This window comes from Citrus sinensis, chromosome 3 (assembly GCF_022201045.2).
Source record: "Citrus sinensis cultivar Valencia sweet orange chromosome 3, DVS_A1.0, whole genome shotgun sequence".
In the NCBI taxonomy this organism is placed as follows: domain Eukaryota; kingdom Viridiplantae; phylum Streptophyta; class Magnoliopsida; order Sapindales; family Rutaceae; genus Citrus; species Citrus sinensis.
This window is the reverse complement of record NC_068558.1, coordinates 43,731,408-43,756,749: the sequence shown is the minus strand read 5'-3', so window position 1 is coordinate 43,756,749 and position 25,342 is coordinate 43,731,408. Positions and strand designations below refer to the sequence as shown.

At 35.6% G+C, this 25,342-nt stretch overlaps 3 protein-coding genes across 5 annotated transcripts; 1 reads left to right on the top strand and 2 right to left on the bottom strand.

Moving 5' to 3' along the window:
• The first annotated feature begins 4,050 nt into the window (after positions 1–4,050).
• LOC102626805 (protein NETWORKED 1D) lies at positions 4,051–12,536 on the top strand. 3 transcript variants are annotated; one of them, XM_015530789.3, is made up of 5 exons: positions 4,051–4,262; positions 4,602–4,655; positions 4,773–5,048; positions 6,161–10,401; positions 11,106–12,536. In XM_015530789.3, exons 3-5 carry the CDS (start codon positions 4,946–4,948, stop codon positions 12,309–12,311), a joined length of 5,550 nt encoding a protein of 1,849 aa, XP_015386275.1. In that variant the 5' UTR covers positions 4,051–4,262; positions 4,602–4,655; positions 4,773–4,945; the 3' UTR covers positions 12,312–12,536. The 3 variants fall into 3 exon arrangements, with proteins under 3 accessions (XP_015386275.1, XP_006479673.1, XP_024954798.1); XM_006479610.4 differs by having other exon boundaries at positions 4,589–4,655; XM_025099030.2 differs by having other exon boundaries at positions 4,589–4,655; positions 6,106–10,401.
• Positions 12,537–13,085: 549 nt separating this feature from the next.
• Positions 13,086–14,999, bottom strand: LOC102626502 (protein ANTAGONIST OF LIKE HETEROCHROMATIN PROTEIN 1). The gene is made up of 2 exons (XM_006479609.3): positions 14,679–14,999; positions 13,086–14,333 (listed from the first exon to the last, which is right to left on the bottom strand). Exons 1-2 carry the CDS (start codon positions 14,830–14,832, stop codon positions 13,279–13,281), a joined length of 1,209 nt encoding a protein of 402 aa, XP_006479672.1. The 5' UTR covers positions 14,833–14,999; the 3' UTR covers positions 13,086–13,278.
• A 3,449-nt stretch (positions 15,000–18,448) lies between these two features.
• On the bottom strand, positions 18,449–23,320 carry LOC102626206 (sulfate transporter 3.1). Its single transcript, XM_006479608.4, has 12 exons — positions 22,666–23,320; positions 22,340–22,547; positions 21,861–22,032; positions 21,498–21,563; positions 21,231–21,344; positions 20,636–20,752; positions 20,068–20,194; positions 19,684–19,970; positions 19,396–19,586; positions 19,192–19,277; positions 18,994–19,070; positions 18,449–18,899 (listed from the first exon to the last, which is right to left on the bottom strand). The coding sequence occupies exons 1-12, from the start codon at positions 23,012–23,014 to the stop codon at positions 18,714–18,716; spliced, it is 1,980 nt and encodes a 659-aa protein (XP_006479671.1). The 5' UTR covers positions 23,015–23,320; the 3' UTR covers positions 18,449–18,713.
• Positions 23,321–25,342: the final 2,022 nt, after the last annotated feature.

Below are 25,342 nucleotides of genomic sequence, written 5' to 3'. Positions count from 1 at the left end.
TTAATTAAGTATTACTCTAAGTATATATATACACATATATATAATTGTCTATACATATTAAAGATCATTGATGAAGCTATTATGTCGGCTTTGTGATGTGATTCATGCCAAGTAAACTGGCAATTTAATTTACACATAAATGTTGGTATAATTATTTGTGGTTGTATCGTTTTTCTTATTGCTTTAATTGATTTTAAATGCATCAGCATAATTTATTTAAAAACACTAGAAAGCATGATTGAATAAAAAAAATTATACCGTATATGATGAGCTAGTGAATTTAAATGTCACACCTTCACGACAGAGGCCATTTATGTAATTTATTGATTTTAAACTTGTTAAGTAAGTTGCAAGCATTTTTTTTCCCCCCCCACATTTTTCGCCTTTGCAGTCAGGTGATTAATTTTTTTTTTAAATTAAAAGAAAAAAAATGTTATTAAATTAAGTTCTTGATCACGTGACGAATCTTCTTCCTGCTCCTTTGATTCCCTTGCCGCTACGCATGATATTTTTTTTTTTCTCCATTCCAGTATTCTTCACACAGAGTAAACAAAAACAAAATATTTGTATAAATTAAATGATTTTTTTAATGAAATTCCAACGGATGTCCTTTGGTTGACTTGAAAGTTAAAATAGACCAAAACGAAACGGCACTGAGAGCTTAGAAGTCACTTCATCTCATCTCACTCTCGACCAATTACTAGACATGGCTTGTCACATCTTCGCTTATGGCTGCAGAGCACTAGTCTTATGAATTTTTTAAAATTCATGATATTTCAACAACCCAGTTAAGCATCCATCAAAGTGCCCTCATCTCAAGGCCGTTGAGTCCGACTTTATCAATTTGTTGTTGGTTACTTTTGATTTTTTATATTCAAGTGTAATGTATGCCACAAAATCCTTCCAAAATTCTAAGTCATCTGATAACAATATGCTATTTCAATTATTCGACTTGAAATTTTGTCATTTTCATTGCTAAAAGAATACACCCAATTAGACTTTTGATAGCATGAAACCTCAACACGCTTTTATTCATCTCCCCTCACACAAAAGATTGAAAGGGCTGCGCACACCATGGCTAATTGCCTCCCTTTTCTTCTTTCCCCTAATTAATTAAAAGGGTTCGGTTATCTTGAAACTGCTCTAAGAAATGAAATTCGTATCATTCATCCTAGTCTTATTTATCTGATTTAATTAAACTCACCCCAATAAAAACTACCGAGTCATCAATTGAACTGAACTTTTCACATAATATTTCAATCTCAGCCATTTCAAGCGTGTAACAACTATTATTTTCTTGTTTATTTATTGTTACCAGTTTCAATTTCCAATAAGACGGAAATTAAACTATCCAATATCTAAAATCAGGTTGTAATAAAGTTAATTAAAATACCCAACTTTTTAAATTAATAATTAGGCATATGCATCAATTATGACACATCATTTTGTTGGGACACCATTCTCAGACGCCCAAGCAACTGCTATGATTGAACCATCTTCACCGTCCAGCAACGGTCACTTTTGGACTCACCTACCCACCACGACACTCCTTGTCTAAGACGTACATTTTCTTTTTGGAACTGTACACAAATACCTTGCAACAAAACATCTTTGATTATCGTCTATTAACTTTCCAAAAAAAAAAAAACTAATATATATTATCTTTTAGTAGTTGTTACTTTTCATAATTCAAATGTAACTTCAATTGTAATTTTTGTTTCCAAAATATTACATTATTTTGCTTTAGAAAATTTTTAAAAAAAAGAACATTACGTTAATTTAGTGCTAATAATAATAATAATAATAATAATAAAAACCTCAACAACTTCCCACACAGTTTTATTGTAGTTCAACTCAAAATATTGAAATCTAAGTTAGAACAAAAATGAGATCAAACCGCAGTTAACCCCACACATAGCACCAAACACATCGTTTTGATGTAAATATAAATTGTCACCGTACGTATTACACACACACGGGGCACCCTCTCACTCACGCCCAAATCTCACCTCACCCACATATCTCTCCTTGTAACCGGTGGCTTTATCTCTCTCTTTCCCATGTCATGAATGCATCTCACCATCGACTTTCTCTCTTTCATCGTGGATCTCTCAGTTGGTGTGGGTCTCTTAGTTTCAACACGTATGGATGATCTATACAACCTCTTTCCTTTAGATAATATCTGAAACATAACTGTAGTTTCTTCATATTGTGTATATTAGAGTAATAAATATATCTCTTAGCAATGTTCTGTTACTTCCATTTATTTTTTATGCACATTCCAGTTGCTACTTCAACATCTTTTGAGGATTTCGACTAAATTTGCGGTTTTTGTTTAAAGGTGAGATTTGGACGTGAGTGAGTGAGAGGGAGAGGGAGAATGCAGAACGTGTGTGTGTGTGTGTGAGAGAGAGAGATGCGTAAGGTGACAAGTTATACTTACATTAAAATGTTGCGTTCGGCGATACACGTAGAGTTAACTGTAGTGTGAATATCGGTATTGGAGTTATAAATCACTTACTTTCACATAGAAAATAAAAACATTTATTTCTTCTATTTTTTAAAATGAAAATTAAAATAATTATATCGTCCAAAAGGTCAAAAGATTACAAGTAAAATGTAATGGAAAAACTCTCAGTTACATAAAAAGAACAAATACGAACTAAAGTTTGTAACTTCTACTGTTTGATAATAAACTTTTAATACATAATGATTCCGAAAAAAGCACCATACATTACGATCCAACTTGATAATTAATGAAGAAAAACCAATACCACTAACAAACTACGAGCCAACTACCTTATAATTCTTTGAAAAGCCTTTCATAATCGATAATATGCGAGGAGAAATGAACTGCCATTTAACTATCGGAGAGACTTCAGCTGCAAAATACTGTGAGTTATTATAACATTATAACCTTAACAATTGTTAAGACATCCAAAATGAATTGATTGTCTAAAAATTCAAACTTTCAAACGCAATTATTTGATTCGATCCTGTTGTAATCTCCCTATCAAGCATATAACAAATTTAACGTGGACTCTTAAAAGAGAGAAAAAAAAAAGAAGATATCATATATTCGTAGAATAAGACGTGGTCCTAATTGCACAGCAAGGAATTTCTTAGTCGGGGTGACGAATGACGACCGGCCTCGGCCACCGCCCAAGACGACCACCTTTTATAAAGTGTGACACCGTGTCTTATCTCTCTGCGCATTAAAGATTCCTTCTTGTGGAATTACCAAAACACCCTCCCTTTCACCGTGAATTTATTATTGCCAACGGCCACTACAGAGATTTTAGGGCAAAAAAATCTGCATTTCGCCACTTTCTTTGCGCAGTTAATGCGCGCGCAAAGATTTGGTTAGAGAATATTTCTGGAGCGTGTGATGTCATATCACGAGGCGGAGTTTCTTTTTTATTAAATCGGACGGCTCAAAATCATCTCACGGCTTTCGTGGTTTAATATGTAATGCAATTGAGGCTGCACATGATAATTTCTCCATACACAAATACCGCAGCTGATTTGATTCACCGGCCTCACTGAACTATATCAATCTCTGTACACCGAACACTTGTCGTAAATTAAACTCTCACGTGTATTATGCTGTGGGTTGGTAGATATTTGGTTTGTTCCCAAATTACACTCGTTGATAATATTTAAAACTGTTTTGTTGATTGTGTTAATCATGCCTCTGAATTAAATTAATCATCAGATTCCAGGTAACCCGAAAATTGATTAAAAAAATTGGGAGCAAAATCATGCCATTAGCAACTGGTCAAACTTCTAGAAATAGAAACTGGAAGCTCCCAAGTAATAACATTTTTGAAATACCAAAACTAAAGGACAGTCGAGTCATTTCAGTCCATCACAGCACAATCAAGGTTTTCGCATTTTTAATTCCAATTTTAAATTTACAAAAAAGCCTAAAAGATAATATAAAAAAAAAAAAAACTCCAATTTCGTAATAGTAATAAATAAGTGCAGTAATTACTGAATCAATTTATATATTAATTAATTAGAGAATCAAAAGGAAGTTTCACTGAATTTGTAATTTTGCTCTCCTTTCTTTTTCTCACTTTTGACAGGTTTGGAGCACAGTCCCAAAAGACATAAAGAGCAACCAAAGTAGCTAGAGAGAGAGAGAGAGAGAGAGAGAGAGTTACAAACTAAGATCTAACAAACATGGGGTGAGACAAAAGCAAAACCAGCTGAAGCTGTCTTATGATCTGTGCAAACTGAAATTCTAAACGTTCCTCATAGTAAGCTCTTTGATCCAAAACATTTATACGATTCATTTTCTGGTTAAATATCCAGGTCCATGTGAACCTGTTGCATGTAACTGTGTCTTTTTCTTTTCTTCACTCATTTAAAGGCTGATCGCTTTGTAATTTATTTAATTCTTAGAGTTTTTTTTTTTTAATTTATGAAACTTCATATTTTTTCTGTTTTTAATTGATTTGTTGCGGATCAGATAGTTTACAGATATGTGAATCTGTAATTTACTGAAGCACGTGAACATTTTATTTTCATCGATCAGTCTTTGTCTTTAATTTCTTTGTTTTGATTATATTTTGTCTTTGATCAGGTTATTTCTACAGATTTTGAGCTTAGGAGTTAGTTTAACGCAGCAGGATTTGGAGTGTATTGATCAGGTAATTGACTAGTTTTCCTCCATGTTCATCGAAATCTAATCTCATTTGTGTTTAGTAATTTTACTTTTGAGCAGCTGGAAACTGAGTTATCGTGTTTTGTTTTTGTGATATTGGAAGGAGTGAGAGATAAAGAGGTTTCTATCTTCTGTCTGTACTGAATTGGCTGGTTCATAGTCGTACCTAGCTGGTTCCTGTCGGATCTACTAATTTTTCACCTCAATTTTGGAACTCTTGTTTCGAGGATCGACCTTTTGCGAGCTCACAATTAGACTTGGTTGGAACTTCCAATCATGGCTGCTGTGGCACATGCAGATTCTAAGCGGAAGTATTCTTGGTGGTGGGACAGCCACATAAGCCCCAAAAATTCCAAATGGCTTCAGGAGAATCTTACAGGTATTCCTTGGTTTCCTTGGGCATTTCATTTGCATTGATTTTGAGATGGATGCATGCTTCAGATTCTTATATGTCAAACTTATTGACATTTTGGTTTTCTTAAACTGGTTTTCCAAAGGCTATCACTGAGGTAATAGCACTTAGATGGATAAAACTTGGAAGCTGTAATTTTCTGCACGGGACTGTAGTCATAGGAATTTATCAATTCCCCAATCTAACTCAGCGGACCATAGCTTGTGTCTTTTGACATGAGTGTTCCTGACTAAAAATTAAAAAAAGAAAAAGAAAATATGATAATCAGCCATTGACTGCTATTCAAGTGAAAACTTGGTGCTGGATGTTATGGTTATAATACTCTGTCACAACGCTTTATTTGTGTTTTCACAGAACCCCACTGCATGTCCAAATTAGTATTATATTGATTTTAGTCATTGGGAATGTTATGGAGCTGATGATTTTCCACTTTGAGTGCATTAATTTGCTTAATCCTTCCAATATACTGATGGAAATTCAGTCCAATTTTTTTTGTCTCTGCTTTAAAGTCAGTCCCATTTGAAATTGGAATTTCATTCTGGAAAGAAAGTCTATTGTTGTTGTTGTTGCCAGTATCCAAAAAGAAAACTAATTGCGCATAAATTAAACAAACTCTAGAAAAATGGATAATAACTGTAAAAACATCTAACATCTGTTAAAAATGAAAATCTGAAATCATAATATAAGCCTAAAAAAATTGAAACATTTAATAAGTTTCAGAAATGGCAACAAGAGTTATTTTAGCTGAAAATTAAATATCTAATTTTCTTTCATTTCAAATAATCTATGTATGTATGTTTCCATATGGAAAATGATAGGAAGCTTCCGGATGTGATAACTGAATTAATCATGCTCCTCTTTCATCTGAGAATGATTCATCATATATTTTCAGAAGCATCCGTATTATTCTGTCTGTTTGCATCTTGATTATTGTAATGATCCCATGTTTTCTCTGAAGCTTGTAGTTACAATATGTTCATACTTCATCTGGTCTTTAGTAATCTTTGCCTTTTCTCTGTATCAGTCTATTCAATCCATGCTTGGGATTTTCTATAAACATTATTGTTCTGCTGTAACAGACATGGATGTCAAAGTCAAACAAATGATCAAGCTTATCGAAGAAGATGCAGATTCCTTTGCAAGGAGGGCTGAGATGTACTACAAGAAACGCCCTGAGCTTATGAAATTGGTTGAAGAGTTTTACAGAGCATATCGTGCATTGGCTGAAAGATACGATCATGCAACTGGGGCACTCCGTCAAGCTCATCGAACAATGGCAGAAGCATTTCCCAACCAAGTCCCATTTGCTTTGGGTGATGATTCCCCTGCGGGTACTGAAGCTGATCCTCGTACGCCTGAGTTGGCTCCAGCACGTGCAATTTTTTACCCTGATGAGTTGCAAAATGATTCTTTGGGACTCTCTTCATCTCATTTACTTGCTCTGAAAAAAAATGGAGCATTTACTGATGATTCTGATACTGTAACAAGCCGAAGGGGTTTGAAACAGCTTAATGACTTTTTGGGGTCTGGAGAAAAGGTGACTCATGGAAAGTTTGGAGAAGGCCGGGCTAGGAAAGGCCTCAATTTTCATGATGCAGAGGAGAATGAACAGCTTCAGCACAATGAAAGTTATGATATCAAGGCTCGTGTCCCATCTGAGTCTGAGAGAATGGGGAAAGCCGAGATGGAAATCTTAACCTTAAAGAATGCTCTTGCTAAATTAGAAGCTGAAAAAGAAGCTGGCCTACTCCAGTATCGGCAGAGTCTGGAGAGATTATCCAACTTAGAGTCAGAAGTCTCTCATGCACGTGAGGATTCCAAGGGACTTAGTGAACAAGCCAGCATAGCTGAAGCTGAAGTACAAACTTTGAAGGAAGCCCTTGCCAGATTAGAGACTGAAAGGGAAGCTAATATTCGTCAATACCAGCAGTGTTTAGATAAATTATCTAATATGGAGAAAAATATTTCTCGTGCTGAAGCTGATGCCGTGGAACTTAGTGATCGAGCGAGCAAAGCTGAAATTGAAGCTCAAACCCTAAAGCTAGACCTTGCCAGGATAGAAGCTGAAAAGGAAGCTGCTGTTGTTAAGTATGAAGAATGTTCAAGGATGATATCTGCTCTGGAGGATAAATTACTGCATTCCGAAGAAGATTCCAAAAGGATTAACAAGGTAGCTGATAAAGCTGAAAGCGAAGTAGAAAGGCTGAAGCAAGCACTTGGCAAACTAACTGAAGAGAAGGAAGCTTTGGCTCTTCAATATCAGCAATGCCTGGAGGCAATTTCTATTCTAGAGCATAAACTTGCACGTGCAGAAGAGGAGGCTCAAAGGCTTCATTCTGAGTTAGACAATGGGTTCGCAAAGTTGAAGGGTGCAGAAGAAAAGTGTCTTTTACTAGAGAGATCAAATCAGACTCTACATTCTGAGTTGGAGTCCATGGTACAGAAAATGGGGAGTCAAAGTCAAGAATTAACAGAGAAGCAGAAGGAGTTGGGGAGGCTTTGGACTTGCATACAGGAAGAGCGCTTGCGATTTGTAGAGGCTGAAACTGCTTTCCAAACTTTGCAGCATTTGCACTCTCAGTCTCAGGATGAACTTAGATCTCTGGCTGCTGAGCTCCAAAATAGGGCTCAAATTCTCAAGGACATGGGAACTCGTAATCAGAGTCTACAGGAAGAAGTCGAAAAGGTCAAGGAGGAGAACAAAGGCCTGAATGAACTCAACTTATCTTCTGCTGAGTCAATAAAAAATTTGCAAGATGAGATTTTGAGCTTGAGGGAAACAATAGGGAAACTTGAAGCAGAAGTTGAACTACGAGTGGATCAAAGAAATGCTCTTCAACAAGAAATTTATTGTCTGAAAGAGGAACTTAATGAACTCAACAAGAAGCACCAGGCTATGGTGGAGCAGGTAGAATCAGTCTCCTTAAATCCAGAGAACTTTGGGTTGTCTGTGAAGGAATTGCAGGATGAGAACTCAAAGCTAAAAGAGGTCTATGAGAGAGACAGATGTGAAAAAGTAGCTCTTTTGGAGAAGCTGGAAATCATGGAGAAACTTCTTGAGAAAAATGCTGTTCTTGAGAACTCCCTATCAGACTTGAATGTTGAGTTAGAAGGGGTTAGAGACAAGGTGAAGGCTTTGGAGGAAGTCTGCCAAAATCTTCTGGCAGAGAAGTCTACGCTTGTTGCTGAAAAGAACTCACTATTTTCTCAGTTACAGGATGTGAACGAGAATTTAAAGAAACTCTCTGATGAAAACAACTTTCTGGTGAATTCCCTTTTTGATGCTAATGCTGAAGTCGAAGGTTTGAGGGCAAAATCAAAGAGCTTAGAAGATTCATGCCTGTTGCTTGATAATGAAAAGTCTTGTCTGATAACTGAGAGAGTGAACTTAGTTTCTCAGTTGGACATTGCTAGGAAAGGACTGAAAGATTTGGAGAAAAGCTATGCAGAATTAGAAGGGAGATACCTGGGTCTGGAGGAAGAGAAAGAATCTACACTTCAAAAAGTAGAAGAGCTGCAGTTTTCTTTAGATGCTGAAAAGCAACAACATGCTAGTTTTGTCCAGTTGAGTGAAACTCGATTGGCTGGCATGGAATCGCAGATCAGTTTTCTACAAGAGGAGGGTCTGTGCAGGAAGAAAGCATATGAAGAGGAACTAGACAAAGCTTTGGATGCTCAGATTGAGATTTTCATCACGCAGAAATACATACAAGATCTGAAAGAAAAGAATTTCTCCCTCCTTTTTGAGTGTCAGAAACTCTTACAGGAATCCAGTTTGTCTGAGAAACTGATACATAAACTGGAGAATGAAAATTGTGAACAGCAGGAGGAGATGAGATCATTGGTTGATCAAATTAAAGTACTGAGGGTGCAGCTTTATCAGTTATTAGAGATTCTAGAAATTGATGCAGACCATGGCTGTGAAACTAAGATGGAGCAGGACCAGAGTCACCAGACGCTTCTGGACCAAGTAACTGGCAAACTCAAAGAGATGCAGATCTCCGTTTTAAAGGCACTGGAGCAAAATCATCAGGTAGTCATTGAGAATTCAATTCTTGTCGCGCTGCTTGGACAACTGAAACTGGAGGCAGAAAATCTTGCAACAGAGAGGAATGCACTTGCTGAAGAGTTTAGGATCCAGTCTGAGCAGTTCGTAGTTCTGCAAAGGGAGTTCCCAAAGCTTACAGAGATTAATGAAGAATTGAGAGTGGAAGTAGCAGAGCGCAATCACACAGAGGAAGTCTTGAAGACTGAAATGCGGAGCCTGCACATGCTACTGTCCGAATTGCAAGGGGCACAGCAAAGTTTACAAGATCAGAACTGCAAGGTGCTTGATGAGAAAAAGTCCCTGATGAAGAAAGTGTTGGACTTACAGGAAGAGAAACATAGTCTAGAAGAGGAAAACTGTGTCATGTTTGTTGAAACTATATCCCAAAGTAATCTCTCTCATATTTTCAAGGATGTCATCTCTGAGAAATTGGTGAAGATAGCTGATCTGAGTGAAAATCTGGATAAACTTGGTTGTATCAATAATGAACTTGAGGAGAAGGTAAGGCTGAAGGATGGGAAATTAGAAGATGTGCAAATGCAAAATTCGCTCCTCAAGCAGTCATTAGAGAAGTCAGAGAATGAACTGGTTGCAATTGGATGTGTTAGGGATCAATTAAATTGTGAAATTGCAAATGGAAAGGATCTGTTGTCTCGGAAGGAAAAAGAGCTTTTTGTAGCAGAGCAGATACTGTGTTCATTACAGAATGAGAGAACAGAGTTGCATATGAAAGTGGAGGATCTGACATGCAAGTATGATGAGGCTAAGATAATACAGGAAGATCAAGGAAAGCAGATTCGGAAACTGACTGAAGATTATGATTGTCAGATTAAGGAGACCAGATGCATCCATGAGTTAAATATGAAGTTGGAAGCTGAACTGGGGAAATTGCTTGAGGAACTGGAAGGAACCAGATACAGAGAGGAAAGTTTGTACCATGAACTGGAAAAGGAAAGAAAGCATGCTGGATTATGGGAGACTCAGGCTACAGAATTATTCAGTGAACTGCAAATCTCCTCGGTCTGTGAAGTATTGCGTAATGAAAAGGCGCATGAGCTCTCCAGAGCATGTGAGAATCTTGAAGACAGAAGTAATTCCAATGATATTGAGATCAACCAGTTGAAAGAAAAAGCTAATGCCTTGGAGTGTGAAAATGGAGGATTAAAAGCTCATTTGGCTGCATCAATCCCGGCTGTCATTTCTTTGAAGGACAGTATAAGATCTCTGGAGAATCATACTCTTCTTCACAAAGCTGACAATGACGAAGTAAAGGTAATGTCTATTGTCCAAGTACCGATTTCGTACTATTGAGATGGTGCCATAATCTTTTCTCATTTAACCTTGATGGTTTATTACATCTTAATTTTTTACTTCCAATTTATATCTGTACTTTCCAATATATCTCCTTTGTTATTTTATTTTCTTTATTATTATTATTACTATTACCTAGCTGTTTTCTTTTTTCTTTTTAATTATTATTATTATTATTATTACTACCAATACTACTACTATTATTTTTAAGGTAAATCTTTTCCCTTGAAAATATGTCTTAGTGTTGGCTCTTTCAGTTCTTTGCATCCATATTTGCCTGTTGGCGTGGTCTTCTACAACAATCTGCCTTTTCCATTTGACAGTTTTGGTAGAATCTCTGCTTGATTTTGCAGTTGTTCCTGAGTTCTATTAGCCTAAAGAGATTTCTGTCAGTTGCCTTACGAGCCTGTTGAAAATATAGGTTTTTACTTTAGTTTTACCTTAATCAAGGCCTCATTATCACATTTATCATAAAAACAATTATAATTTATCATATCATGACCCTGTTAAAAAGTTAAAATGCTTCTTGTTAGGATCTTATCAGAAACCAATATTTGGTCTAACTTCTGATAAACAAGTTGCTTATTCTTCGACCATGCCCTATTTAATATTGCTTGCTTTTGAATATTATCAGTACCTCATGCATTGTATTTCGCTTGTGCCAGGATCCTGATTTGGTAAGTCACATGCAAGCTGAAGGCTGTCAAGAAACAAGTGAAGATCAAATTGCCACGGTGCTGGATGGTTTTACAGATTTGCAAATGAGAGTTAAAGCTATTGAGAAGGCAATTATAGAAAAGGAGAGTCTTGCTATGCTGGAAACCTTGAATGCCAATTCCAAATTAGAGGTTGCAATGAGACAGATTGAAGAGTTAAAATGTAGAAGCAACTTGCGTCAAGAAAGTGGTCAGACAAGCAAGCGTGTTGGTAGGAAATATGAACAGGAGGAACCACATGATGGACCTAGTGACAATCTCAAATTACAGAAACGAACACCTGAAATCTCTGAAGAGGGGGATGAAGTAATGACAAAAGACATTATGCTTGATCAAGTGTCTGAGTGTTCATCACATGGGTTAAGCAGGAGAGGAACTATGGAGGCTGATGATCAGATGCTCGAGTTATGGGAAACTGCTGACCATGGTGGCAGCATCGACCTGAAAGTTGCAAAGTCTCAGAAGGTGGCCCGCACACCAACTGACTACCATGAGGTCAAAGCAGTGAAACAACAGAAGAGTAAAAATCCCACTATAGAATCACTGGTTGAGAAGGAGTTGGGGGTGGACAAATTAGAGATCTCTAAGAGATATTCAGGGTCTCAGAAAGAAGGAAGCCAGAGGAAAATTCTTGAAAGACTTGATTCTGATGCACAAAAGTTAACAAACCTTCAAATTACCGTGCAAGATCTAAAGAAGAAGGTTGAGACTTCAGAGAAGGGAATAAAGAGAAAAGGAATTGAATATGATACTGTTAAGGAGCAGCTGGAAGAAGCTGAGGAGGCCATCATGAAGCTGCTTGATGTCAATCGGAAATTGTTAACAAATATCGAAGACTTATCATTGTCCTTTGACGGAAAATCTGCAACAGAGTCAGATGACAGTGGCAGTATGAGGAGGCGTAAGGTTTCAGAGCAGGCACGAAGAGTATCTGAAAAAATTGGGCGATTGCAGTTGGAGGTTCAGAAATTGCAGTTTCTGTTGCTGAGACTTGATGATGAGAAGGAAAGTAGAGGAAGAACCAGAATCACAGAGAGAAAAACAAGAGTTCTCTTGCGGGACTATCTTTATGGTTATGGTGGGTTGAGATCCAACCAGAAGAGAAAGAAGGCACATTTCTGTGCATGTGTGCAGCCTCCTACTAGAGGAGATTGAGTCTTAATTGTTTTCAGCGGCACATAAGTAGCATAGTTTGAAGCATTCGGACATAAGTTGCATTGTCTATAAGTTTCCCTTCCTAGTGATATTTTAGGACCTCCAAGTTTTTATATCTTAGAGCTTTTTTTTTTCCCCCCAAATCTTATTTACGTAGGTGGTAGCACCGCCTTTTCTTGCTGTACATGCCAGGCTTCATGTAATCAAAGAAGCTATATTTATTGAGCTTCTTATCTTTTGATTTTGATTTTTTTTTTCCTTTTCTAAAGTTTCTGGGTTGCCTTTGTTTTTACAGATATAATTTGGTTCTCGACGTAAAACTAGTGTCTTAAAGGCGATAACTATTGGTATTGTCTCCATTTAATTTGTCCATGCCTTAAAAGCCTCCAGTTCTAATATGTGTGCTGCTTGCCATTTTGAAAATGAATGTTTTATGTTTTTTAATTCTTTCATAGTACTCTGGGCTTTCTTAGTTTCAGAGAAAAGTGGGGAAAATTAACATGTGGATTTGTGTAGAAATTGATAGCAGCGCCCGAGTCACTGACGGAAAAATTTGGTGTCCTGATTTCCATGATGCATAATAATCGGGGACTTCAACACTTTTCATGCGCATCTTTTAAATAAACACGCCATAAAAATTTGTTGTATGTACCGGAGCATTTTAATTTACTGCAATGCGAGGGGCGAACACCAAAAACCAGGTGATATAGGGCCCGAACACTTATTACGAAGAGAAATAACCGGCAGAAGAAGAAGATCAAGATCCTCCCAATATTTGTCGGAACGAGGCTCTTTTAGACGCAGAGCATCATTAATAAAATTCTCTTAATTCACAGAGTCACAACAATGTACGTTAGACGTTTACATAAAATAACTTGGGTTAAATTCAAAACTTTTCCCACAGCAGAAAAATAACATATATGCCAACAACCCAGCTGAGATGAGTGGTCATAAATTGAGGAAATGGCTACTTTACTAGATCTTTCTCTTGATTATGCTGCAAGTGTTTTTCTAGGTTTTCCCTCGTGGTTCTTCCCATTGGATCAACCTGCTTACAGCACTGCTCTCCGTACCCTGAGTCATGATGATCCGACAAAGCAACATCAGGATGCAGCTGATCTCCACTATCAATTATAATATTGTGAAGTAAACAACAAACCAAGATAATACTTGGCAGTTTCCTCTTATCAGGTCTCCACATGACCTTGCTCAGGATTCTCCAACCACCCTTTAACTGCAAGAATGCCTTCACAGCAAGCGACCTTGTGGCTTCATGCAAAGAATTGAAAGTAGGCATTGAAGCCGAAAGGCCGTTAGTTTCATATGGAGTTATAAGCCACGAAAGAAGAGGGTACCCAACCCCACCGACTATATATTCTCTCAGCTCCACTTCTTCAGATGAAATTCTTACATTTCCATTCAAACGCTGGCCAGCTTCGCAGAGTTTAAAAAATCCTGAAAACTTCAATAGTCTAGACACATTCATGCCCCCAGGCCAACCCGTGACAATATCAATAAATCTCATCTCATGGTCAACAATTCCCTGCACCAGCATACTGTAATTGTTCTCTTGGTCACACCAATCATCTGAGGTTTGCACAGCTGGAAGTGTCATGATGATGTGCGTTGCATCGATGGCTCCACAGCAATTCAGCAATCCAAATGATTCTTCAAATTTCGACTTGATTTCCTCCATTCTATTAGAATCAGGCCACTTGAGATGGTGCTTGGCACGTTCTTCCAATGCTTCAATAAATCTCCAAGTCACCTGTGAAACTGTGGACTGGCCAACACCAAATGCAACTCCAACAGAGACTTGGGATTCACCAGATGCTAACCTTCTCAAAGCAATTGCGACTTGTTTCTCAACACTAAGAAGCCTTCCCTCAATGTTGATGAGTCCAGACGGTGGCCTTGACACGAGATCCTCTCTCACAAGGGAACAAATGTAATCAAAAGTCTTCTTCGAGACCCTAAAGAAATACTTGAATCCTTCTTCCTCATCGGAGGGTATAGTTGCACCTGTGAGTTTAAGTTACACAATGTAATTAAACTAGCCATTTCATCTCAAAAGAAAACTTCATATTCAATCAAATGCCCTCTTTTATTTTACTTGATCCCTAGCCCAAACTTAATTCGTTCTAAATTGCCAACGCTCACTGGCTCCCCTCTTTAGCATTTTTCTTTATCACTATTAATATCAACATCTTATTTATTTATTTGTTTATTTATTTTTGAACATTTTCAGAAAATGTGTTCGTTCTACGATCCAAGAATGAATGGGTTAGAATAACAAGTTACAAATGGAAAAATGAGTGATTTGCAAATGGGTATTAACAAATAGCCAATAAGCTGATGGGAATTTACCTGGAGTTGAAGAATTCTTTGCCCAGAAACTGGGCCACCAATCGGAATCACTCGAATTGGGGTCTTTTGGAGCTGCACTTGTGCTTTTACTCTTTTTCAGCTTCTTCGTTACTTTTTTTGTTTTCTTGGATTTTGATTTCTTGGGAGGAGCCATGTAATTGATTTGAAGACCGATCGTTAACACTACTCAACTGCTGCCATACTGCACTTCACCGTGCTAGTATTGGACGCTCAAGAAATGATTTAAGGGGGCGAAGCGACGAGCTCGGTTAGGGAGACGAAAATCAATGAGAAACGATGACGTTTCAGCGTTTTGAAAAAAGGCTGGATTTTGAATCTTTGATCTTGACCTTTTATTTATTTATAAACTAGTAAATAAAACCGCGCGCGACTTTAAAAAAATAATTTAATATTATTATTATTATTATTTTATATTTGATAAAATTGATAAAAAAATATAAATTATTTTTTTAAAGATGAGGCAGTCTTATAAGACTAATGTTATTTATAAAAATTAATTATTTTTTTGTTAATTTTAAAAATATATATTAATGTGTATAGTGTAAGTGTACAGACCTTATACCTTTTGTAGTTGTTGATAAATTTTAAATTATATTTAACTTACTAATTTGTTAGAACTTTTATATATTTTTTTCCAACCAGTTCCAACGATCTCAATATCACACACACCACATAAACTTCCAAGAATATCTGTAATATTATAGAAAAATAACATAAACATGTTAAAATATAAGGATCAATAATTTCTAACATACACTTAAAGAAACAAACATTAATAATAATAAAAAACTTGAGAGGATTGTGCTATTATTCACACGTATATCAATCAAATTCAGAGATATGAATTGGAATCTATTGATCGAAATCTTAACAATTCCTTCTTTTAAACTCTTAAGCGAACTTATAACCAAGAAAATAATCCTATACTGATTTGAAAGTGATCTGTACTCGCCTGTAGTTGAAACAACTTTTAAATTCTTAACATTGTACAAAGAACCATCACTCAACAAGTGTCTAAACCTTGTCACTAAATTTTTTCTAATTGTTGCATGCATTAGATTTTCCTACGAAAAAAAAAATGCTACATTAAGTGTAAAACAATTGGGAAAAAATTAGAGAAAATAATGGGAGAATGAATTTTTATACAACATTTTCATCAATAAAAATCATGTTCACACTAATCAATTATTCATTCTTTTTGGTATTAACAGACTCCCACATCCTAAAAAGTCTAACTCTTATCATCCAACTATATTTATCATTGTTCAATTCATGAAGAAAGTAGCACTCTATGAAGTACACAATACTAAAAATTTAAATAAGTCAAAAATAAAATACGAGAATATTTTTAAAGAAGATGTTGGTTAAATACTAAAAAAAAACCAAACATAATAAATCTTAAATACTTAATGTTTATAAAGCTTGAAGAAGCCAAAAGACATTAAACAAAAGGTTGCATAATTAAATATGAGATTATGACATTAAAATTATGCCCTAGTAGCATTGATGAGGGAAGATGAATGAACATTCTTTCTTATATTAATTAGTTGATGTATTTTAAGCCACTAAAGTTTAGTTGTTGACTTAATAAAATAAATGAATGTTTCTAGACTTATAATTAATTATTATTAATGGTTATATATTGTTGAATTTAAATAGAAAGAGTAAGAGACATGTAATCTTTTGTAATCTAATAATTATTTTTTATTTTTAATATTTTGTAATGTAATTATTTTTTAATCTCAACCAATATATTAGATAATAGAGAATATAAAAAGATGAGAAATAATGAAAACACAAATCTTAAATATTTAATGTTTATAGAGTTTGAAAAACTCAAAAGGTATTAAACAAAAGATTGAATGATTAAATATGAGATTATGACATTAAAATTAGGCCCTAATGACATTGTTGAGAGAAGATAAATGAACATTCCTTCCTATATTAATTAATTGATGTATTTTAAGCCACTAAAGTTTAATTGTTGGCATAATAAAATAAATAAATGTTTCAAGACTTATAATTAATTAATATTAATAGTTACATATTGTTGAATTTAAATAGAAAGGGGAAGAGACATGTAATCCTTTGTAATTTAATAATTATTTTATATTTTTAATTTTTTGTAATGTAATTATTTTTTAATCTCAACCAATTTATTAGATAACAGAGAATATAAGAAGATGAGAAATGGTGATGCCACATCATCTCTTGTAGTCCCAGCTTTATATATATATTAGGGAATAAAACCGCGCTTTGCGCGGCTTTGAAAAAAGAATTTAGTATTTTTTTATTATTATACTTTTAATGATTTATTCTATTCAATTAAGAGGCAAGACTTCCAAAAAAAAATTAAAGCTAAAACCAAAAAGACTTTTTTAATTATTTAAAATTGCATTAGCTAAATTAACACCACGGAAATAGAAGTGCAATCGATGCACCTTATCTAAGCCAAAACCTTGGAAACTTGAGGATGATATATCACCACGAGGCCACCTAGAGAAGGAGCAGAAGATACATCACAGTAGCCTCTCAGTATGTTCCCTTCTTCGGCAGTGAATCCAAGAGAGGTGAGCATTGCAGGCCAGCAATTACGAGTGATGATATCAATAGCGCGACAACAATCAGGGCAAATATCAACCTGATTATTAAAGAAGAATATAAAAATATCATTTGAACATGATTTCAACTCCATTAATGCATTCCAGCACTCCACTACCTTCAAGTCTTGTTGCAAGATTGTAGACTGGTTTCATATTGTTGTTGAGGCGATCATTCCTGCTGGTTGCATTTGCAATATTTGCCATGATCAGGCAAGTAAGGGCTAAAATAAAAAACACATATTTTAGAGTCATTGCTACTTTCTGTTCGTTTATGTTGTGTTTATGTTTACGTGGGATATCATATTTTTTGTTGATATTTGTAAATTAAGGTGAGGCAGAGGAGAAGAGTGATTAAAAATGTTTATAAATTATTTCTTAATGCTTAATTTATGATCAATATGGTTTCAATTAGAGAAGATATTGGGTCTTTTGATGAATTGTTACATATTAATTGTGTAATAATAGTCAAATTAATTATGAGAAGATGAAAAGCCAAATCTAAAAGAAAATTTCTATATTTATTAGATAATAAAGAATATATAAAGATGAGAAATGGTGACGCCACATCACTTCTTGTAGTCCCAACTTTATATAAATATATAGATATATAGATTATTCTTTTTTGGGTAATTGCTGGATTTTTTTCAAAAAAAAAAAAACCTCCTATACTTATTAAATTGGTTTTAAAACTTATCTTATAATTTTTAACAATCTTTATATATTTTGTAAAATTAGAAGAGTTACTCATATATTGATTAGAGCATTACTAAAAAATTCTTCAAAGAAGATTTTACTCATCATTTAAAATCTGAAGAGATACAAAAGTAAAAAGTGTTCCACAATACTCTTTAAAGGACAATCTCATTTGAAGAGTCTTTTGGAGCCTTCAATTTATTATTTTATTATTTTTTATATTCTCATTCTTGACATGATTTAAATAATATAAACTTGTTTTTAATATGAAAATTCTTTTAAAAAATGACTAATTTTTTCACTATTCTATTTATCATATAAGTAAGTAAATAAGTATTTAAAGAGATAAATTAGAAAAGTTTTTTTATGATACTCTTATATAGTTATATTGTAAATTAAAGAATCGTTAGTTTATGGATTGCCCTCGCCCCCGTTAATTCAACTTTGTTATGATGAAGCAAATAGCAATCTGCCAAAATTTGGCATATGACTTCTATTATTGTACAATACATAGTGTTGGAAGGAGAAAAATACCTCCAACTTCAATATAACATTATAACATCAACCTCAAACTAAATGTGACTCGTCACTGTTTAGTTAATTCCGATGCATACATTATGTTGCATCATAATTACATCAAGCGACAGAGACATAGTTTCCCTAGAATAGATAAAAAGTAATTGAGCGATTGCAGAGAAAAGTAATGTTAAATATGGATTTATACGTTGTCACATGGCTCTGATTCTGCTTTCTCAGGATTTGGTTCGCAAGTATGAAGCCTGAAATTGCATGCTGTAACAGCCTCCCCTACTGTCAGATATATCCATTCTTGGCCCATATTTTCAATGAACTTGGATTTGTCAAGCTTCTTCGTCACCTCAGCTCCAGGATTTGCTAGCACAAGCTAAAAATAATGGGAGATGGGAAAGACAAAATTAGTGCAAACCCATGTCTATTGTCTTCAAATAGCTAAATATGTAGAACAAAAATTAATGTACCTTGAGCTCTCTTCTATCAAGAGTTTTCTTAACTTCCTCAAGCATGCTGATGCCACTAGTGTCAATGTTACCAACAGCTGTGATAAAAATCCCCCCAAAAAAACATAAATAAAGTCAGAAATTAAAGTTGTAATTTTCATAGTTTTCGAGAAATAAACGCAAGATTTTGATAAGAAGATCTCTGAATCCAACGCTCACCGCCCATATCCAGTATAACATAGTGTAAGCTGGATTCCTCTGAAGCTTTCAACTTATCTTCCTCTTCCTCAACCCATCTTGCAATCCTATTAAGATAAAGACAGATCAATATTAGTTGTGAACATCATTGAATGCAGGCCTATATATGTATGTGTCTTAATCTATATATATAGAGTGTCGCATAGTTTTTAGTTATAGTAATACCTTTCTCTTAAGTAGCTTGCATTGGCAAAGTAAATAGGAGCATCAATCTTAAGAATGAGAACCCCCGTAACATTGTTTGCATTTGGGTAGTGTTCAATGTTTCTGTATATTCTCGAATTTGGAATGTTACCAAGAACTGAAGTCCTCGGCCTTGCCACAAACAGAAGTACCCTCAGCACAGAAATTGATATCTACATTTTTGCACAAAAAAATTGGGGCCAATTGACAATATTAACTGCAGTGAAAGAACTTGAGATGCCTGTAGCAGAGCAGAGAGCATATACATACCGCAATGACTAACCCAATTTGGATGCTGCCAAAGACCACGCCAACGTATGCACCAATGCACACTATGAAATCAAATTTGTCAACTTTAAATAGATGGATGACTGCTTCGTAGTCAATGAGACCGAGCATCGCAGCCATTATGATTGCGGATAAAACCACAAGGGGAGTGTAATGGAACAATGGTGTTAAGAAAAGCAATGTGACCATCACTGCCATTGACATAACAATGTTCGACACTGCTGTCTTGCATCCTGCATTGAAGTTCACAGCTGACCGCGAAAACGGCCCTGGAATTTCATGTTGAGACCACAAAAACCATTAGCAAAAATAAGACCTCAAGACAATCGATTGAATTGGGAAAATTGGGTATGTTGAATTTTATACCTGTTGTGAGATAGCAAGAAGTGCAAGAACCAGCTATGTTCATCATCCCGAAAGCTATCATCTCTTTGTTCCCATCAATATGATAATTCTTGAACATGGCAAAGCTTCTTCCTACAGCTATCCCTTCCTGTACATTTTCAACAATTTGCCTTAACCCGTAGACAATGATCCATTTATTTCACATTATTAACAATTTTTCAACAGCTTTAAACTCTTCTTCAATAAAACAAATATAATGCCATGGTGAATATGGATACCGGGGGCCGAACTACATTAAAAACTCAAATTTACCCATTTCTATGAGATATTTATGTTTTGACCCTTCAATTTATTATTTATTCTACGACCACTTTCAGTTTGTTGTTTTATTCATGACCCTTATTCTACCACCAAAATCTTATTCTACCACTGAATATAAATTAGATTTTTGAAAAAAAATGATTTTTTGGTGTCTTAGTTCATTTGCTCTCCAATGATTTGTATTAATTATGTAAGGTCTTAATCATTTGATTATCGTGTTAAAATTTATACATTAATTAGTTCATTGGACAAAATAATGGGTGCTTACAGCCATAGCAATGACGCCAGTGATGATGCCAGTTTTGATAGCTGTTGTGAGATAAGGTGACACGAACACCAAATCCGAAAATGAAGGTGGATTCAATCCCTTCTTCAAGTACCCTATCTGTATGAATTACAGCAGCATGCAGCTCATCAGAACTCTCCATCATTCCCATAATATTATAGAAGTAGAAGGCAAAGCAATTAAGCAACCAGCAACCAGCAACCAGCAACCAGCAACCAGCAACCAGCCAACCAGTTAAAATAAAACAAGCATAGAAAAACGATCCACAATCAGAGACCTCTAATCAAAGTTAATCAGAAGAGGAGGCTCTTTCCCATCCCATCCCATCCCACCCACCCAATATGCTATCAGGTATGGTGGGCCCCTGCCGATTTTGCATACAATTCTATATTATTGGTGTAGGGCCCACCAACTTTACTAAACTCCCAGACGGAATCACATGGTGGTAATTGGGTGGTCCAAAACTGCTAGCAGGTTCCGATTGGACTGTTTGTATAATTGTGTCACGGTTGCTGGGTTCTACAATACAGACAAAAGATCTCTTATTTTAGAAAAGGGAGAATATGGGAGTGCTCACCACTTGAACACCGTGTCTCTCAGCGTGGGAAAGATAAACGAGTAAGCTTCCCAAAATAACCGACGTTAATGGTGCCATTGCTGATATCCAAAAGAACTTTGGCTTTCTCTTGCTCTGCATGTTTTCAAAACGCATAACAATTCTGTCCATTAATATAATTCGGAAAAGGTGGTGGTCATCCCATGAGCAATTTTGCTGCCCGTGTTTTGACACGTAGCGTAATTATGGAACTCTAGGATATGAATTTGATATAGTAGTTCTACTTACAAAGTATCTAGTGATGAGGAGAAAGAAAAGGAAGCCACAACCGAGTACGCCACTCTCCCATCTCCACTGCCACACCAGAGCCAGATAAGGTATTACGTAACAGAAACAGAGAAACTGGAAATTCGAAATTTTAATGTAGTAATTTTTTATTCCATTAGATTTGGAACGACCAAGAATACAAACAATATCACATGCCAAGGGTCCTGTATTTGCACATACAGATTTTTTTTTTTTATTGAATGGAACACCCGTGAAGAATAATAACAATTAACACATGGGAAGTTACATTATTAGCTATAGAGAGAAAGAAAGGAAAGAATGCGTGTTATCTAATTTCTAGAAGGGGATTAAAAGAAGAGGCACCCGCTGTGTTTGTGAGAAAATAGAGTGCATGACAGACATCACATCAGTGGCATGAGTGAAGTGTTCAAGGCCAAGTATTCCTTTGAGCTGTTGCAAGCACACCACTGTGGCTGCTCCTCCCATGAAACCTACTATCGCTGCATGCGATAAAAAGTCCACGATAAACCCTAGCCTGCAGTTGCAATAAGAATATTTATATATATTAGTTTTAGCATTTTTATCCTCATTTGATAATTCGCCAAGAAAATGAAATCTATGGATCAATCAGAGTCTCTAGAATGGCGTTAGTGTAAAACACATTATTTATATATCGAGACAAATAGCAAAAGACAAGACCTCCAGCATAGATATAAGTTATAACAAATAAGAATGTTTCTCTTAACCTCTTTCTATGTCATTTTAAAGAGCTTATTTAACGAAAGTCTCTCTGCTCAAATTAGTATATTTCCAACAACTTAATATCAAAGACCCTTAATTACCTTAGCAGTCCCAAGGAAGCTTGAAAAACACCAGCAAAAAATGTTGCAGTGAAAGCAAGATGAAGATATAGCTTAGGGTTCTCATTATAATTAACTTCTTGCCCCAAGAATGAAGCTATGAGAAGTGAGGCGACAGCCACCGTTCCAACTGCCAAATCTTTGGAGCTCCCCATGATAGCATAAACCAATGGCGGAACAAAGCTTGAATCTGCACAAACCAAACAAAACACCACACATACGCCAGTTAATGAATTAGATGTGATGTATTCTCATTTTTTTTAATTAATTAATTTGTAGAGCTTATGTATGTATGTATGTATACGTACATAGGCCAAGAATTGGGGGCAAGTTCGCCAGCTTCGCATAACTAATCCCCTGAGGAATTGCGAGACTTGCAATGGTGATCCCAGCAATAAGGTCAGCTTTCAAGAACTGAAAGCTGTAACGCGGAGCCCATTCAAAAATGGGAAACACATACTGAAGGCCTAATATGAACTTCTTAGATGCCGGCTTGTTCTTGAATAGCCTGAGCGGATCATCAGGGAAGAACGTCTCTTTAAGATTATACTTCAGTGAATTGAAAAATGGCTGCGGTGGGGGAATCGCAACACGATGTGCATTCTCCACATTTTCTTTAGACGATGGATACACGTAGTCTGCGTTACCCTTATCCATGTAGTTAATTAATTAATTAACTAAATGCAAGATAGAGAGAATAAAATGCAGCGGCTGCGTTTTATATCGGAGAACGTATTTGGGTTGAGCTAAATGCAAAAGATATGCGCAGTGTTATAGGAGTGGCTACGCTGAATTCGGAGGTGGGGTGGCGCAGTGACTGAGAGTGTGTGTGGGTGTCAATGGCTTTATAGAGGGAGATTGGTGAAGGGGCTCTTTCATTACAAGTTTCAGTGCGTCGATGGACCCACAAAGCAGTATATTCAAAGGAGACATATTTTTGCCTAGGGTTTTAATATTCAATTAAAGCTTTTATCTCTTGACATAGCAGCCGACCTCGTGCCTTCTGTGCTGTTCTTCTTCTTTTTCTTTTCTTTTTTTTTTTTTTCCCTATTTCTCCTCTAACAAGAGGAGGCAAAATCCTGGAATCTCACGTATTCTTTTTTTATTACATACAATGCACATAAGGCAGAGCTTCTCCTCAGCAACCGTGACATGAACGTGACACTTGGTCCAATTATATGCACTCTTTTAGCAAGTTGACCGTGGGCTTGACACGTAACGTATAATGATTGGTTTGTGAGAGATCAATTAACGGTTAATTTCCGGTAGTGTGATTTTTTTTTTTAGATATATATTATGTCCAGGTTAAGGACCAAAAGAAAAGAAAAAATCTTTTTGACCCGAAGTGTTTATTGATATTTAGTTTCGAACCTAACAGTACCTAACGTTAACGTGGGAATGAATGTATAATCACGAAATTTATTCGGTCTCAGAAAAAACTAAAATTGCTAACCTCAAATTTAATTTAATTTGCTCACAATTTTCAAATGTTTTTAACTCGTAGGGAATTGCACTTATGGAGCAAATAGAGCTTCTTTCGTTCAGAACATGTACAAACTGTCGTCTTTCATTAACCTCTTTTAGACCACGAAACTGCGTCGGGTCATATTTGAATTTTATATTAAGATGATGCTAATTAATCTGTATTAGGAGTTTGAATATTGAAGTCGTGTAGGACTAAAATATGAATTTAAATTTTATTCATCTACCATTAAAAATAAATAAATCATTGATCAGGTATAATTTACGAGGATGTTGGGTCAGCTTAAGTTTCAAAACTCAATTTTAACGTATGGCCTTGAAAATTCGACCTCTGATAGTTTGATTGAACTCTCACGTCTATTAATTTAGTCATCATTGAACATAAGGGGTTTAGTAAACACAATAATAATGTTGTAGGATAAGACACGTAATTTTATGATTGATTTTCAAAGAAGTGGTTTTGGAGTTCATTTGCAAGATTTTGTTGTTTTTATTTATTCCGACGATTATCAAATCAATTTCAATATCTTACACCAGTTTACTGATATTTACAGTTCAAAAATATGGTTTAACTTGGATATTTGAGCTCAAAACTTATCCAATTTACGTCCAAATATTAAAAGAGAAAAAAAAAAAAAAACTCATGACCAAACTAATTAACAGGCGGTTCCCAATTTTATATACAATTTTATTTTACAAAAGTTGATGGAGAGGCTACAAAGTGGTCAACTACAAGAAGGGTAATAGAAGACGACCATGTGCAGGGGTTTCTCATCCTCAGAAATAGAAAGCAAAAGCATTTTTGATTTTGATAATATCCATTAATAGAAGTATACAAGACGTAAAATCATCAGTGAATTAGGATAAGCCAGGCAGGGTTTGACCTAGATGACGATGTTGTAACTGCTGAAAATAGGAAAACTTTGGGTCAAACTTGAACCGCTTTAGAACTAAAATTTATTTATTTATTTATTTATTGGTGGGGCATCCTCACTAATTAAGCCTTTTAATGGCCTAATTTGACGGCTCTAAATGATCACCAAATAATCTTAACAATAATTTGAAAAAGCAGAAGGTGTAAGAGATCAGACGTGGGACATTTTGAATTGCATTTGCTTTGCCTTATTGGTGGGGCATCCTCACTAATTAAGCCTCGAGTCTTCTAGGAAGGCATAGTTGGATTGTCACCGAGCAGCAAAGTGATCCAATTAATTGTCAATAATCTGAAACTTAAGAATCCGAGAGGGAATCAGCGTGCAATTTGTTAGGCGTTCATCATGTAGATTAGGAAAACAAACTCTTGTGTTAGTGGCAGTTTCACGGACACGAGGCTCTTTCCCATGAGACAAAGAAGACAACTAACAGTGGCTTCAAAGCTATGATATATCCACATGCAATTATTGTCCCATAAGAATGACATAATGACCTTGCTTTTGAAGTCTTTAGCATTATTATTTCGGGGATACTTTTGTCTTTTCGTTGTGTAACGATGCGTGTGCATGA

What these genes read in the sequence shown, in the direction of transcription:
- LOC102626805 (XM_015530789.3), top strand. Translation starts at nt 4,946, where the DNA reads ATGGCTGCTGTGGCACATGCAGATTCTAAGCGGAAGTATTCTTGGTGG. An exon ending in GCTTCAGGAGAATCTTACAG is followed by an intron (nt 5,049 to 6,160) that starts GTATTCCTTGGT and finishes CTGCTGTAACAG; the next exon opens with ACATGGATGTCAAAGTCAAA. An exon ending in CTGACAATGACGAAGTAAAG is followed by an intron (nt 10,402 to 11,105) that starts GTAATGTCTATT and finishes CGCTTGTGCCAG; the next exon opens with GATCCTGATTTGGTAAGTCA.
- LOC102626502 (XM_006479609.3), bottom strand. Translation starts at nt 14,832, where the DNA reads ATGGCTCCTCCCAAGAAATCAAAATCCAAGAAAACAAAAAAAGTAACG. An exon ending in AAAGAATTCTTCAACTCCAG is followed by an intron (nt 14,334 to 14,678) that starts GTAAATTCCCAT and finishes TTAAACTCACAG; the next exon opens with GTGCAACTATACCCTCCGAT.
- LOC102626206 (XM_006479608.4), bottom strand. Translation starts at nt 23,014, where the DNA reads ATGGATAAGGGTAACGCAGACTACGTGTATCCATCGTCTAAAGAAAAT. An exon ending in GCTTCCTTGGGACTGCTAAG is followed by an intron (nt 22,033 to 22,339) that starts GTAATTAAGGGT and finishes TTGCAACTGCAG; the next exon opens with GCTAGGGTTTATCGTGGACT. An exon ending in TTGATAGAAGAGAGCTCAAG is followed by an intron (nt 18,900 to 18,993) that starts GTACATTAATTT and finishes CATTATTTTTAG; the next exon opens with CTTGTGCTAGCAAATCCTGG.